Here is a 16,028-nt window from a genome sequence, read left to right on the forward strand (position 1 = left end):
GTGCACAGCATGGTGCACAGCCGTCCGGCGTGGGGTCTGTACACACAGCTTCCCTATCTTACTGTAGAAAGGAGGTCTTGTAGAAACCTTGGTCTTAGGTCTTGTCACACATGCAGCAAGGACTCTTGGTATACTGTGGATCAAATGCCTAATTCCCCATGGGAAGCTCACTGTAGCCTGAGATCTCCTAGGAATTTTCCAGACACAGAGTTACAATGTAATGTATCCTGAACTGGAAACACTAAGCCATGGGCTGCATGGTGAAGACACAGCTTCAGCTACACATAGGGTTGAAGTCTACGTCCCTTCTGGATAATACTTGGCTCCTCTAACTCTCTTCCTGGCTGTGGGATAGTTAAGTGGGTGTGCCCATGTCTACGTCTCTCTTCCTTAACGCATTTCTCTTCAGTTGATGATAATCCGAGGGCTAAGGTGCTGCGCAGTGGTAGAGCCTGTTCCTCGCATGCACAAGGCTGAGTTTAATCTTCAGTACCAAACTCCCCCAAAACACAGATGGGAGAGAGAGCTCGGGAGTCAGACGCTAGTTGCTTACAAAGTACCAAAGCTCTTTTCTCTCTCTTTCCCTTTATCTAGAAAACAGGACAATATGTACTTGATAAGATTCTCAAGAGAATTAAAGTGTCTGCTAAAGTACTGTACAGAAAGCACAAGGCCCAGGGGTCAGAGACAGGGTCTAAGGAACCCTTGGCTTTACTTGTTGATGGAGTTCTATGTACCAGCGCTCCTGGGCCATGTTCTCTGTGACCACACCCACAGTACTAGAATTTTCTGTGGGTCTAGTGGATGGCAAGGTACACTAGTGTGTGTGGAACTGGAATTGCAGAAAGAAACCGAGTATAGACACCCAGGAAGGGCCTCCTTAAACCACTCCCTGGGGGAGAATGGAGCTCCTGCCCCAGGCACACATGCCAGTCCTTAGCCGGCAATTCAATGGTGTCACACAATTCCCCAGGCACACATGCCAGTCCTTAGCCGGCAATTCAATGGTGTCACACAATTCCCCAGGCCATATTTCAGCACCAGGTCTCCTCCCTCTTGGGATCAGTTCTGGCTCTGAGGAAGGTTTCCTTCCTGCCCTGAGGCGCTGCTGGGAAGATCTAAGCAAGGTGTTGACCGTGCCCACAGCACAGATGGTGGCCACAGCTCAGCCTCATGTGGTGTGCTCATCTGATGTCACCTCAGGCAAGCTTTAGAGGCAGCCACTGCAACTGAGGTATACCTCAGTACATCCACAGTGGTCATGGGCACACTGCAAACAGCCTCAGTGCTGACAGCCACGTTTGGTGAGATCCTCATGGCCTCGGGACTTAACGAGGCAGAATCCCAAGGTTTCGAAATCCACACTTTGAGCTACTAGTAATCAAGAAAGAAGTTACCAACAACCATTTGAGAGAAAAGAAAGCAGTGGTGGGGAGTTCCCAAGAGCGGCACCGGCACCGTTCCCTGGAGCTGACGGAAGTTCCCAAGAGTGGGACAGCTCCTGCAGCGGATGGAAGTTTCAGTGCTAGGATTTTAAGGCACCCGTGGGTCTGGAATAAGAACATAAACTAGTGCTCTGTGGGAGCGCGAGCACACGTGGCTCTCCACAGTCCCCTCTGAACGCCCAATACTTCACCAGCTGTGACCTAGGCTAAGGAGAGGCCTGACACTGGCCCCAGCCCAGCGCTGAAGAAGGGAAGCTTCAGGAGGTCTCTCTCTGCCTTGGCAGTGTGTGCCCAGCTCTGCCCTCTGCACACAGACTGCACTGACTAGGCAGAGTTTCTGTTTCCTGCCTGTCAACTCCTGGTCATAGTGTCTTCCTGATCCCAGCCTGTTCTCCCCAATCCTCCACTCCTCGATTCACCCCTTTCTCTTCCTCTTCCTTCCCCTCTCCTCTCTTTTCCTTTTATTGTGTTGTCTTTTTGAGACAGGGTCTCTCTATATAGCCCTGGCTGGCCTGGAACTTGCTATATAGACCAGGCTGGCCTTGAACCCACAGAGATCTACTTGCCTCAGCCTCCCGGGTTCTAGGATTAAAGGCACATGACACCAAGTCTGGTTTCCATTTTTTAAAAACAAATCGGTCTCGTGTAGCCCAGGATAGCCCTGGATTCACTTTGTGTTCTTGACACTCCTGCCTGGCCCACCACGCCCAGCACACCTTCCCAAAGCTACGCCCTGGGTCTTCCCCTGCACAGTTGCTCAGTGACAGGTCTTGCCCACAAAGAAGCCTGTATGTAGTAAAAATAGATGGCCGTGGGGCTCACAGGGATGGGAAGAATTGTTTCCTCACTTAACCATCCTCAGAAAACAGACCTTCATACAACTCTTACTGTCCATTTGCTCAAAGCTGAAGTGCTCTGTGTGCTTCAGTTCCAGTTGCCGTCTCTGCCCACCTCCTCCCAGATTAACTGGGGGATGCCCATCCCACGGGCGTGGCAGAATAGATCTTGATGACAAGCATATTTATTTCTCTGGGGCCACCAAGGCTGCCAGCTGAGCTGTAACATCACCCAGACCCCAGGGACGTATTTAAGATGGCTGGACGGGCGGCGCTGGGACCCCCGCACACGCACCTGCTCGTCGGACGCGTAGAGCACCTCCATCAGCCGCTGCACCAGGTCATCGTTCTCCTGCCCGTGCTCTTGGCACAGTAGCTCGATTTCTCTCAATTTCCCGAAGTAGAAATCCCTCTCCTTCTCCACACCTTCCAGGGCAAGTTTCAATGAATGGACCTGCAGAAGAGTGGGGTAGAGAAGTAGAGTAAGAACTCCGTAACCAGCTACGTCTGTGTATGACAGAAGACACGAGGAGCCGGACACGGACGGGAAAGGAAACACAAGTGAGATGCAACAGGCCTGGCCGCCAGCCTCGAGCTCGCTCGAGCTCGCTAGAGTGTTTATTAGGTAGTCAGGGTGTTCCAGTCACCTGCATAGCTATACCTGCACTGAGAAAGCCTTGCCTCTCTTGGTAACAAGTTCTGGACCACGTCTTGTTGCTATGATCCAGGATGTCTGTCTCTCCCTACGATGTGATGGTATCACGGGGCAGGGCCTTTGGGAGGTGAGTGAGATCAGTGTATAAAAGATCCTAGGGATCCTTCTCAGCATGGGGAGACCACGAGGACTGGGGTCTGGCTAGACAACTGATCAGTTGACATTTAAAAAAATGTTTGACTTACTCACTTTACACTCCGCACACGGTCCCGCTCCTGGCCACCCCCTCCCGTAATCCTTCCCCCTAAGCCCCCTCCCTTCTCCGATGAGTGGGTGAGGATCCCCCTGGGTATCCCCTGACCCTGGCACATCAAGTCTGTGAGGCTAGGTGCATCCTCTCCCACCGAGGCCAGACAACTGATGTGCTGACATCTTGATATCTAACCTCACAGCCTCCAATGGTAGGAAAGAAACTTCTATTGCTCACAAGACACCCAGCTTAGGGTATTTTGTTATAGCATCCCAAACAGACTCAAACACTCACTCAGCGTGTATGAGAAGGGAGGTAAGAGAGTTGTGTTTTTTAAATGACCCGTTCTTTCTTTAAGATCACTGGTATTAAAAGCCACTCCTCAGATGCCGAGTCAGAGCAGACACACGCTGTCATGGTGAGGGTAGGTAGATCTTGGTGCACACAGATGGGGCAGGGGTTGAAGGCTGGCTGTGCCGATCTGCCTTGTCTGTCTAGCTCTGGCTCAGTGGTCTCGCTGGAAGGGTGGGGTGGGTTTAGGGACCTTCTGGAGTTGTGAAGTTTCTGGCTTGTAGGTCAGTGGAAATTCTGGGCCAACAACCATGGCAGGAGCACACTGAGGTGGTGTCAGTTCTGAAGAAGGCGGAGGGGGTGCTGATGCCTTTTAAATCTTAGGATGCAACTCTCTGACAGCCACGCACAGGCCCAAACTATGCCCTGTTTCTGGTCGCCGAGAATCTCTTTTGTAATACTTTGTTTAGATCTGTGTGGAGCAAAAATTCTAAATGGTGGGTCATAACCCTACAGTGGGTTGTGAAACTGAATGTGTGTGTGTGTGTGTGTGTGTGAGTGTGTGTGTGTGTGTGTCTTACAAAAAGTATCTGGCAATAGTAAAAAAATAGTAAAAGTCTGTGGTGCTCAACAACTAAAATTAATTAGAAAGCAAATGCAGAGTAGATGTGAGGTGTTTCTGGTAGAGCTCTCCTGTGCTGCACCACATACCTTCCTGGAAGCTTTGGTTTTGAACTTTGACCCTTTGCACGAGCATGCTGTCATGCTACACACATTGCTAGCCAACACGAGATGCTTCAACTCAGTCACTGCACACACCGTTCTGACAGAAACATGATGCTCTAATTACAGAAGACGAACACTCACTTCTTAGCAAACTAGTTTACCTGTGTGGTACTGTTAGATGAAGAAGCACCGCGTATTTAGTGTGCAAATTTGCTTGCTTTTGCTTTTGAGACAGATTTTGCTTTTCCTGCCTGGCTTGGAACCCACGGAGGTCTGCCTACCTCTGCCTTTTGAGTCCTGAAATTAAAAGTGTGTGCCACCATGCTAACTCCAAAGGACTATCTTAAAATAAAAATTTGTTATGATTTATTATCAGTTAATTTGCTTTGCGTACCCATCTACGGTCCTATAAACCTAGGGTCACATGAGATTTCTGGAGTGAATGGCACTGCAGACTGGGGAAGAAATGAAGTCTCATGGTTTTCTTTAGGTGAAGTTTGAAAACACTCACACACACACACTCACACGCACACACACACGTATATATATTTCTATACATTATTTTTAATGATTACTTTTGAGGTACAAAATCTAAATTCCTCTGTGTGTTTTAAAATGTTGGGCCTTTGGTACATTATCCCTGCAGTTACTGACATTCAAACACATACAAGAACACGAAGACATTCCTTCAACCCGCATCTGGCAAACAGATCTATGCAGGGATTTATGTAGACCTCAGGAATGCAGGGATCTATCTATGCAGGGATCTATGTAGACCTCACGGATGCCCTCACATAGCCACTCTTGAAGGTGAGCAGATTTAGTTGTTAGCCCTGAATTTTTATTCCCTTTAAGGCTATACACATCTGCAGAAATACAAGGTGACCAAGCTTGCTCTTCAGATAGAAAAACACTCCCCAAATTCGAGGCCCTGCCTCTGAGCTCAGCCATAAAGTCCCGCCCAGCCCTGCGCTGAGGCAGGCTGAAGGATCAGTGTGCAGATCCCCCAAACCGAGCAGAGGCATTACATTAGCTCCTCTCCACAGACACGACTTAAATGAAGGAGTTGTGACCTGCAGTTCGGGAGTCAGAGGGCATCCTGGCACGCGTGGCGTAGCAGAGGACACGGCTTGTGACAGCAGAAGCCAGTAGGAGACAGCAACTGCTGCTTGTTACTCGGTGCTGGCCAGGCAGTAGCATCCCAGCCCAGAAGTGGGGTTGGGCCAAACCTGTCAAGGCCCCACCCCACCCCTCTACCTCCTCCAACAGGCCTCAGCTCCAAGTTCCCACGACCTCCCCTAGCAGCACAGCCAGCTGGGAACCAAGTGTTAAAACCTGGGCTGGGGTGGTGTTTACATTCAAATCACAGCAGACACACGGTTAACCTCCGAACCCAGGCTTTGCCTCTGGTCAGTGGTTTCCACAGCACACTGTGACTTTTGTGGAAGTGCTCAGTCTCAGCCGGGCCAGGCCGGCATTGCTGATGTATTAGAGGAGGACCTGTCAACACCCCTCATAAACACTGACAGCAGCTGGGCATGATGGTGCACACCAGTAATTCTGGTACTCAAGAGGCTGAGGCAGGAGAATTGATGTGAGTTCAATACCAGTTTGGGCAACAAAGCAAACAAACAAACAAACAAACAAACAAACAAACAAACAAATGCCAGAAGTCACTTTAAAGATCAGAGACCAGGTTAAATAAATAAATAAATAAATAAATAAATAAATAAATGCCAGTAGCCACTTTAAACGATCAGAGACCAGGTGGTAAATTCAACTCCATTTGGATGGAATTACAGGCAGTGCCAGCCTCTCTCCTCACAGGTGGCAGCAGCTAGGCAGGTGACAGAGATGGGGAAAAGCCAAGTTCCAAAGCCCTATAGGAGACGCTTCCTTTCACAGCTTCTTCCTCTTCGCAGGCGTGTCCACAGACTGAGTGTCCTCCGGGGAGGCGCCGTGGCAGCAGTGACTCCCATCCGCTTCCTGCTGGCTAAGCCCCTCACCAGAGAGAGTCCCTAACCTTTTGCTCACGCCTCTTCCTGACTCCACTTCTGATTCATGGCAATCGCTGGAACGGTGCAGTGCTGTGTGCTTTTGCAGTATATCACGGGAGACTTCCTGAGCCAAGGAACCCGGCCAAGCAGATGAAAACGCCTCAAGTTTATGGCAGCTGTCAATTTCTCTATTACCACTGTAAGTCATGGTCCTGCCTCTGCATTTCCACTTGTTCTTTCCTCCCCCTATGTTCTCAGGTCCAACCCTGGGGCACTTGTCTGGCCACCCACTAGCCTCAGGGCCTTTCTCCTGGAGGCTCCAAAGGCAGGCGCCCAGACTCAGGCCACCAGGAAAACAAACTTGTGTCTGCCCAGTTTAGGTTGTGGCTCACCTGTCCTCTGGAGAAGGAGGAAGGCATACATGTCCTTCTCAACATCAAGGTGTTGGGACAGGAAGTGGGGCGAGGCCTCTCTCAGAAGCACTTTGGGAAGGACAACAGGTAGACTAGTCCCCTCTCCTGTCCCTCTGTCCTCTCCTGAGTGGCCCTAAAAACTGACAAGGCCTTTTGGAAATAGACCCTCTGCATGTGATTTGACAGTTTATGGAGCTCAGGGCCAGCCCCAAGGAGAGGAAGTGCCACAGGGCACAGGGGACAACTAAGGGACTGGAAGTTTCCACGTGGTTTGAATTTGGGCACTAAGTGTGTGGAGGAGAGGGAGTGGGGGCGGTGACAGGAAGCCTGAGCAGAGCTTCTAATGACTGCAGAAAGTTTGCCTTGGGAAGGGGCACAGGTCCAGAGGATGATGAACTGAGGCCTGATTTCTACCAGGTCCACTCCAGCTTGTGTGGAGTCTTAATCTTGTGGCCCGAGGCTCCAAAGGGAGATGAGCAGGTAACAGAACATTCCAATCAGAGTGCAAAGGTGGCTTAGGAGTTTACCTAAGTGCTAATGTGACTAACCCGCAGCACCCATGTTAGGCAGCTGTCTGATGAACGGAACTCCTGATGCAAACACACACTTCAGACTCCCGCCTTAACTAGGACAGACTCAGCCAGCATCTGGGTACGGCCTAAGAATCTGCAGTCACAGGCTCTGTTACAATCACAGGGCCCTGGGGCAGGAAGCAGACACCAGTGGGCACAGCACTGCGCAGTGATTTATTATTCTTAAGCTGTATTAAAAAATTAGGCATTACAAGTTAGAAAACATACGTATGCCTCTGGATCAAACCCTCTTGTTTGCCAGATCTGTGTTCTACCACAAAGCCACACCCCACTCCTGTACTTAAGACTTCGAGTTGGAAATGTCAGTTGGTATAGCTAGGTGTACCATAATTGTAAGGGGCTATTAGGTCAGAGGGAATGTCTATCTACTTAATACACAGCTGTCGTCATCCAGGGCTCCTGGCCACCCTACTCCTGCCACTGTTGAGGAGTGGCGTTTTATTTAATTTTAGTGCTAAGCTCTGGTGTGTAACTGCTGTCAGTGGCTTTAAATGAGGCCATGGCGTCACCCATTTTGCTATTGTTATACCATGGGAATTATGCATGGTTTCCATCACATAAAACAGGCCCAACCACTAGATGCTGAAAGAACGGAAGGGATGGAGTGGGAGCCAGCTGAACTCTAAGACAGTCATAACACTTTTTAGACTGGCCAGGAGTGGGCAGGCTAGGCCTGGAGTTGAGGACAGTCCCTGAGGACCAGGGAGTGAGGAGAGTGACCTGCGTCAGGCTGTGTCATCTCCCACATCCTCACGCTGGGCGTCGGGCTTTGTGACTAACACTGCTCGTCACTAGATCTGGAACCGGCCCTCCTAGTCTCACTGGCTGTCTTGCCTTCTCTCCTTTACCCCAGGCCTGCGGGCGTGACCTCCTCACATAGTTCCCAGAGACGAGGGTGGAGGCGATGAGTTACCTGCTCGTTGAGCTGTATGACCTGCGTTTCTAAGTCTTTGTCAGATCTGGACGCTGAGCCACTGGATGAGGCCCTTTTGGCAGACGATGGGCGAGAAGGCGTGGATCCGGGCTTAGAAGCGGGACTTGACTTAGCCGCGCCTAGAAGCAAGCAGAACACATTATGAGTGCAGCCTGCATTACAGGCGCTTTTCAGATACGCTGCAAATGCATGATATAAAAATGAGCTTCCTAAAAACCACAAGCAATGTGGCAACCCCTCCTAGATACAGTCAGGGCGATCAGTTTCAGCGAAAGCCACAGTGTCCTGGGGCAGCAGTGCACTGAGCCTGGAGAGCAGCTGCGCCAGTGAGCAGCTTAACCCTTTCCCTCCCGGCCTCAGAGCACAGCTGCAGTGAACCTGAGGAAGAGGAAAGAGACTTTGGGTGCTGAGGAGATGGCACAGTGAGTCAATCCTTATTGTCCAAGCCCGAGGGGCTGAGTTCAAATCCCAAGAACCTCTCTGAAGCCAGAGGTGATAGCCCAGGACTCCTGCTGTAAGACAGGAGGTAGAGACAGGGTCACTCTGTGACAGACATGGAGAGCCCCATCGCAAGCAAGGGAGAATTCGATAACCAACACCCCAAGTTATAGTCTGTCCTTTACCTATGGCGCATGTATGCATGCACCCCACACATGACCATGTAAAAACATATATTGCATACATACGTATGGTTAAAAGTAGATGACAGGAAACGTTCTTTAGTCACCACAAATAATTTTTCTAAGCGCAAAGGTTCATACTTTAGGAGAAACACTGGCACACGGGTATGTGCTGTCTTGTTTAGTATAAAACTTCCCTTGGCTTCAATAAGGGAAGGACAGGGACGGTGACTTCTATATGGTAATACGCACCAAGGTCCACTCTTGGTTTCTAAATGTCATTTTTTCAACAAAAGGGCTTCTTGCAACGCTGCTGATGGTGCAGAACTGGAAAGGTGAGCTCAGGATAGCTTGTGGCAAGACTCGAAGACGCTCAGGGCAAGGGGCAAAGACCAGCTTGGAGGGGAGGAAGGAGAGGACTGTAAAGAGCTGAGAAACTGGCCACCATGGAAAGCCGAGGAATTGCTAGAAGACAGATGTGTGGGATCCTAGTAAAGAGACAACCCGGGAGCTGTTCCTGAATAGGTGCTGAGAGAGGGCCTTCATAGCCGGAAGTTTGCCCAGTTCCTAATAACGGCACACAGTCATTTCAGTAAGCCTTCACCCACTGGGCTCTCAACCTAGAGTGCAATTACTGTCTAGAACACAGCAAAGGCATAGGAATGGCTTCTGGAGCCAAAACAGAAGCAACTAGGTATGTACAAAGAAATTGGTGTGCTTCAGAGTAAGAGCTGGGACTCTCTCTTGGGATGCGGCCTCCCTCACCCCTTTGCTGTTGTAATAATCCCAGACAGGCAACAGTTCTGATTCTCCTATCCACACGCAGATCTCCTGTGTGTTCCCTCTACCCAATTAAAATTTCCACCACCTCTCTCATTATCTCCCCTTCTAGAATGTTCTTAGAGGGCAAAGAATGTGTCTTACTCATGTCAGCAACCCCAGTGCCTTGTAAAATGTCAGGCTAAATACATTTTGGTAAAGGAACAACTTTAGATCAATAGATAAACAGGCAATTAAAATTTGGTTTGTGGTTTCCAACTGCAGTTTTCAGTCTTTCTGACAGAGGCCAGGGATTACAAAGGCAGGCCTGTAACAGCGGCTGCAAGTCTCAACCAACACCTTAATTATAACATAGCCAACAGAAAAGCTGTAAAATTTATAGGATGTGTCTTCAGGTGCCTGGAGTCACCGGTTACAGATGGGAGTCATCCACACCTTTGAGAAGTCTTAACAATGTCACAGCCTTTAAGAAATATGCCCGTTTTGTTACAACAGGGGGAGAGGAATCTTCTTTGAAAGCACAGGGAAAGGGCCAACAGATTTGAGATGGTTAGATGTGAATGACTTGAGTCAGTGTGCATCCTGAAAAGGTCACTCAGTGGGTCCAGAGACCTCACTATGGACAAAGTGGACTAGAGGCACCAGAGAACTATGGTTTGCTTCGAATAGACAAACTGGCCGGAAGAACCTTTCTCCCTGGAGAGGCCCACACAGAATTCTAGAACCCGACTTTTCAGTTCTGCTGCACAGCTCCTTCGGCTGTAGAACAGACTTTGGAGGAGCAGGCAGGAAACACAAGCCCTTTGCAGACAGCCACCACCAGCCTAGTAGCGGGGAAGACCACGTTTGCAATAAAGCCCTTCCAGTTTTTAACAAGATTGGCATTTTAATAGATAGGAAGTCTAAAGGAAAGGGTACAGAGTGCTTCTTTCTAAAAATCCATATTAAGTGCCTGCCACTGCTACGCACAAGGGCTGCCAAAATGAAAGAGATGCGGCCTCTCCTAGCTTGACTGTCACCGAAGATTCCCCAGGCATGGTCCTCTTGGGAACAGGCCAGTGTTCCAGGATGCCATGCCTGTCACACTGGGCTCTATCTCCTCTGCACGCAGCGCCCCTCTTCCCCCCATGTCTGACTGTCATCTCCTTTGAGTACCTAGGACTTGCATCCTCCCGTCAGGTCTTAGCTTGTGCTGCCGAGTGCCCTGGAGGGCACGGTGCCTTGAACTGTTTCCTGAGAGGCTGTACGAACTGCACCATTGTGGTGACACCCAAATGCCTCGACCTGTACTGGACAGAATTCCATCAGGCCTGACCTGGGTGCCTTCTGTGCACTGCCAGAAGTCGTCTGAACACCCAGCAGAGGCAGTGAATCAGTGATGACAGGTACTGATGCCAGCATCAAAGACACTGACTCGAAGAGCCAACGAGAAAGAGACCATTTGGGGGTCAGCCTCACAGCTGGGTCCTTCCTCTGTTTCTTTCCAGGCCCCTTTTGTAAGGTACGATGTGGGGTCCTTTCCATGTGGAATCTGGCCAGGCCCCTGTCGGAGTGAGTGCAGTCAGCTGATGTCTGGGTTAGGAGCCAGGTGGTTGGTGCCGGGCTGCCATATCTCTGTAACTGGCCTCTGCTCACAGAAGGCCTTCCTAAGAGTGTATATATACTTCTCACTCCAGGCAGTTCTTCTAAGTAGGTCATCAAAATATGTGGCTGGTGACAGTGACTAAGCTCACGTTACCAGGAAGTCATGCCTCACATTTGACATTAGTTCCAAGAGAAAAGAGCAGGGCAGAGGGAGAAGGTGGTTGTCCAGAGCTCAGCAGAACCTCTCTGTGGTTCTGGTTCTCCAAGCCCGTGGGCTCAGCCTTAACACAGCACTGGCTTCTTGGCTCCTGTAAAGGCCAGCTGGGACCCAGGAACCAGGTCTTTCACGCTGGGCTACATCAGTATCCCTCAGGGATCCCCAAAATGAGAAAGAGGAAGGCATGCGAGTCAGACTTGGGGTTGTCAACTGCTCCACCCCCTATATACACACGCACATATACTCTCTCACATATACACACACACACTTATTCACACATGCCACACGTACACACTTACTCACACACATACATACTCTCACACATAGACACACTCTCTCACTACTCTGTCATACTTATTCACACACCACACATATACACTCACCTTCGCACACATACACACTTTCTCACACACACTCACACTTTATATCTCTCTCACACATATACTCTCTCTGACATACTCTGCCACACTCATTCACACACTTATTCACACACACACTCACACACACTACTATCTCACTCTCATACACACACTCTATCTATCACACACTTTCACACATACACACTTTCCCTTTCTCATACTCACAGACACACATATTCTCTCACTCATTCCCACACATTCTCTCACACACTCATTTACACATACACACACACTCTCTCTCTCTCTCTCTCTCTCACACACACACACACACACACACAGGAAGAGGCAGAAGCACAGCTCCCACATGGACGACAGGGAGAGGAGCACACATGTGAAAAACCTAGTAAAGGACTTTGCATTGGGTATTTCAAATGAGGGAGGCTTTGCAATCCTGACTAGATTGGAGAGAAGCAGATAGAGAGAAATCACTGACAACTGAGGATGTCGCCCCTACGTACAGAATAAGGACATCTCAGCATCGCATCACGTACAAGTCGGACAACCACACGTCAGCTCCTCTTGAGGAGGATGAAGAGTGGGTGCTTGAAACATCACGTGCTGCGACAAATAGGGACAGACTCACCCTCAGTAACTCACACACCCAGAGAGTCACCACACCACATGTAAAGGACCCTCATGTAACAAATACACACACACAAACATACACAGAGTCACCACAAATAAAGGACCCTCAGTAACTCACATACACAGAGTCACCACAAATAAAGGACCCTCAGTAACACACACACCCAGAGAGTCACCACAAGTAAAGGACCCTCAGTAACTCACACACCCAGAGAGTCACCACATGTAAAGGACCCTCATGTAACATACACACACACACACACACACACACACACACACACACACACACACGCACGCACGCGCGCGCATGCGCACACCCCCCCACCACCACACGTAAAGGACCTTCATGTAACTCACACACCCAGAGAGTCACCACATGTAAAGGAAGACAACTGTGATCTCTGGCTTCCTCTCGTTCACTGACATCATTCTTTTCCAAGGACTACAATAGGTAGGACTACAGTAGGTAGGTAGGACTACAGTAGGTAGGTAGGACTACAGTAGGTAGGTAGGACTACAGTAGGTAGGTAGGACTACAGTAGGTAGGACTACGTAGTGCCTTCAACCTCAGGTCAGCTCAGCCCAGCCCAGAATTCCCTGCTTCTTTATTAGTCACACCTTCATTCTCTTCTACTTTAAACAGCCACACTCTGAAGTGTGTCTGGCTTCCAGGGCCAGGTATTTTTTTTCTCATTTGCTGGGACCAACCATCCTAAGGATATTATCAAGGAAATGCAGCTATCAGTCTCTGTAAAGCTAGTGTTGGTATGATTCGGTTATGTAAGCTGATATTTGTTTTTCCATCTTCTCGTGTGACCTGGTCAGCTTGTCTAGTGTCCACTCCCAGATTTGGAGGCCGAGGTCTGCAATGGTGGCTGCCTTCCTCGCAGCCCAAATGCTCATCCTGACTAGAGGTGCTGCTGCTGTGTCTTCCCACATCTTGTGTGCTTCAAGGGTGCACACGTGGAAAACATCATGACTTTTAAAGGCCATGCAGTCATCTAACTACAGTTCAGACACAGAGGTTTTTATTTTTTTCTTTCTTACAGCTATCAAACACTTGTTTCTTTCAAGCTGCACTGGATTCTGTCCTGAGACCATAATTAGCAGTAGCTCTGTTTCAGATGCGATCGTTCTGCCCTCAGGCTTTGCTTCTCCCCCTTCATTTTCCCTTTCAAAATAAAAAGGGGGTTCAGAAGCAGTGGGAAATGGACGTAAACTCTGCCCAAGTCCCTGTAATTCTCAAACATTTCCCCACTGGAGATGGACATGATTCACAATGCCTGTCTTTGAGCAGTCCCCTCTTAATGAATGCTTTTAGGATTTGGGGCATAAATATGATCCTAACATATTTTAACCAGGGTTGTAAAAAAGGAGTGAGTGGCTTGATTCAGTGTCTTGATGGAGTCAGAGCATCGCTGTCTAATGTCTGTAATTAGTAGCTTGCTTGATGTGCATGGAAAATGTGGCGTTTTGGAGAAAGGAGGCTGGTTCAGTTCAGAAGGGAGAAAGGGGCAAATAAAGGAGTGTCGCTGTCTCTCTCCTCTCGGCCAGTTCACCTAAGACTTTAGAAACTCCCCTCATAATCTGCTGGACTCCTTTTTACCAAAACCATAAATGGAAAGTAGCTAATTACATGACATCAGTCCTCACGACAAGGACATTGGTCCCAACACAAAGCCTCTGACCTCTCCCTTACTTTGAGACTGTTCCTCTCCTGTTCCACCCCCACAAGCTTCCCCATTAAAACCCCATAGGACAGCTGAAACACAGCAGGCAGACAATACCTCACAAATGCATTGATTAATCACTCGTGGATGAATCTGACATCACTTCCTGGTCCCCTTCACCTTGGCACACATATTTTGTCTTTTAATTGCGATAATGAACTTGCTTTAAAATCAAACAAAAGGCTAGGACTGCTGGAAAGCAGCTGGGCTGGGCTGATTGCGAGGAGAGGCCCCATGGGCACAGGAAGGCCTTCCTCTCTGATTAGTTGACACCAGAGCCATCAGACGGAGGAGACAGTGCACTCCCGTTCAATCTCCATACAATACTGATTTCTACAAATTCAAAGAATAGACTGTCTTCTGCCTCACAATTGGCGCAATCCCTTCACCTTGTAGACTGCCATTAATTTTACTCTGCAAGCGGACAAAAATCAGTCTCATAGGTGGTCAGGGTTCAGTCCCAAGGGAATTTTAACAGGGTTCTAGGGTCCCCGGTTTTCAAATTCAGAGCCCTTCTGGCTCTGCCTTCACTGAGACAGCGTGGCAAAGTCAGGCTGCTGCTCTTCACAAGTCAATATCAGCTGCTAACAGGAGCTGCTCCTCTCGGAGCACTCAGGGCTGTGCAGAGCACGAACCACACTGATCCTGTGGGAACGAAGACCTGGCATGGCACTGGCCACGCGTCAGCTCATCTTGGGGTGACCATGGGATGTGGCACTTATGGGTCCTGAGGGCCCTGGCCTGCTGCTAGCTAAGTGGGCCCACTCACTGCTGCCCTACCGGTTTTAAGTTTAAGATAGGAAGTTGCTTTCCAGAGTTGGGAGGATCACTGGAGTAAAACTACAGAATGCTTGGGGAGGGAGAGAGCTGGCTCAGCAGTTAGAAATGCTGGAGGCTCCCGACACCCACATCGAGGGGCTCATGCCCACTTGTAACTCCAGTTCTAGGGGATATGACTTCCTGTTCTGGTCCCCAAGGGTGCTGCATGCATGTGGTACACTTAAACTCATACAACCACAATCACACTAAACAAACAATCTTTAAAACATGGAAACCTCCCACCCCCTTTCTGACTTTTTAAGACAGGGTTTCTCTGAGTACCAATGGATATCCTGGAACTGACTTTATAGACCAGGCTAGCCTCAGACTCACAGATCGATCCACTGCTCTCTGCCTCTGAAGTGCTGGGATTAAAGTTGTGTGTCACTACATCTGTCTTAAAACTTTTATCCCAAAGTCTAGTACACAGCGCTGACTTTATTATTAATGTCATTCCTCAGCAAATGAGATCTAGCTTAACAAAGCATTCAAACACACTGGCTTCCTGTTTCAGACACTAGAAAATGAAACAGCAGTGCTCAAAGAAGAGGCTCCTTCCTACCGGAACCTCCGAAGCCCACTGTGAGCTCTGAGGCATAGGATGTGCCTCCTGCAGTGAAGGAGGAACACTCAGGAAATTGCAATGAGGCTCAGAGTGAGAGAGTGCAAGCATGTTCTTTTATGATCTCTCTCCATTAATTAATTAATCAATTACCATGTAGCTTGCAAACTAAATGACACTGGTATCAAATAGTGAATGAAACACAAACGATGCCTGTCTGTAGTTTCCTTTTCACCTGGGAACACGGCACTAAACAGTTGCATAACAGAGCAGGAGGGACAAGGAGACCCCGGTGCATGTGTGAGGAGGCTTGGGCTGGGTGGCTAAGTGATTTTATGTAGGCTCTTGGTCTTCTCTAGTTTCAGCTATTCTCTTAGACCTTCAGGGTTCCCACAGTCTGCCCAGGAACTGTGTGGATCAACAGGGTAGCAAAAGCCATCAGGCAGGTGTGTGTGTGTGTGTGTGTGTGTTTATTGGAAGGGGGGAGCTGGCCACCTTGTTTTAACAGTTTTATTCCTCACAGAGGGTAATGGCTCTTAGAACGTCCTCTGGTATCCCTGCAAAGGACACAG

At 49.1% G+C, this 16,028-nt stretch overlaps 1 protein-coding gene across 2 annotated transcripts in view; it reads right to left on the reverse strand.

Annotated features, from left to right (window-relative positions):
• The window catches only part of Mapre2 (microtubule associated protein RP/EB family member 2), a 134,039-nt gene that overhangs the window by 7,321 nt on the left and 110,690 nt on the right, over positions 1-16,028 (reverse strand). For both annotated transcript variants that reach the window (XM_052201504.1, XM_052201503.1), the window contains 2 exons: positions 8,120-8,259; positions 2,577-2,735 (listed from right to left, as the gene is read on the reverse strand). In XM_052201504.1, coding sequence (XP_052057464.1) covers positions 2,577-2,735; positions 8,120-8,259 — 299 coding nt within the window. The remainder of the gene's footprint in view (positions 1-2,576; positions 2,736-8,119; positions 8,260-16,028) is intronic.

The sequence above is a fragment of the Apodemus sylvaticus genome, chromosome 13 (assembly GCF_947179515.1).
Source record: "Apodemus sylvaticus chromosome 13, mApoSyl1.1, whole genome shotgun sequence".
Classification (NCBI taxonomy): Eukaryota; Metazoa; Chordata; class Mammalia; order Rodentia; family Muridae; genus Apodemus; species Apodemus sylvaticus.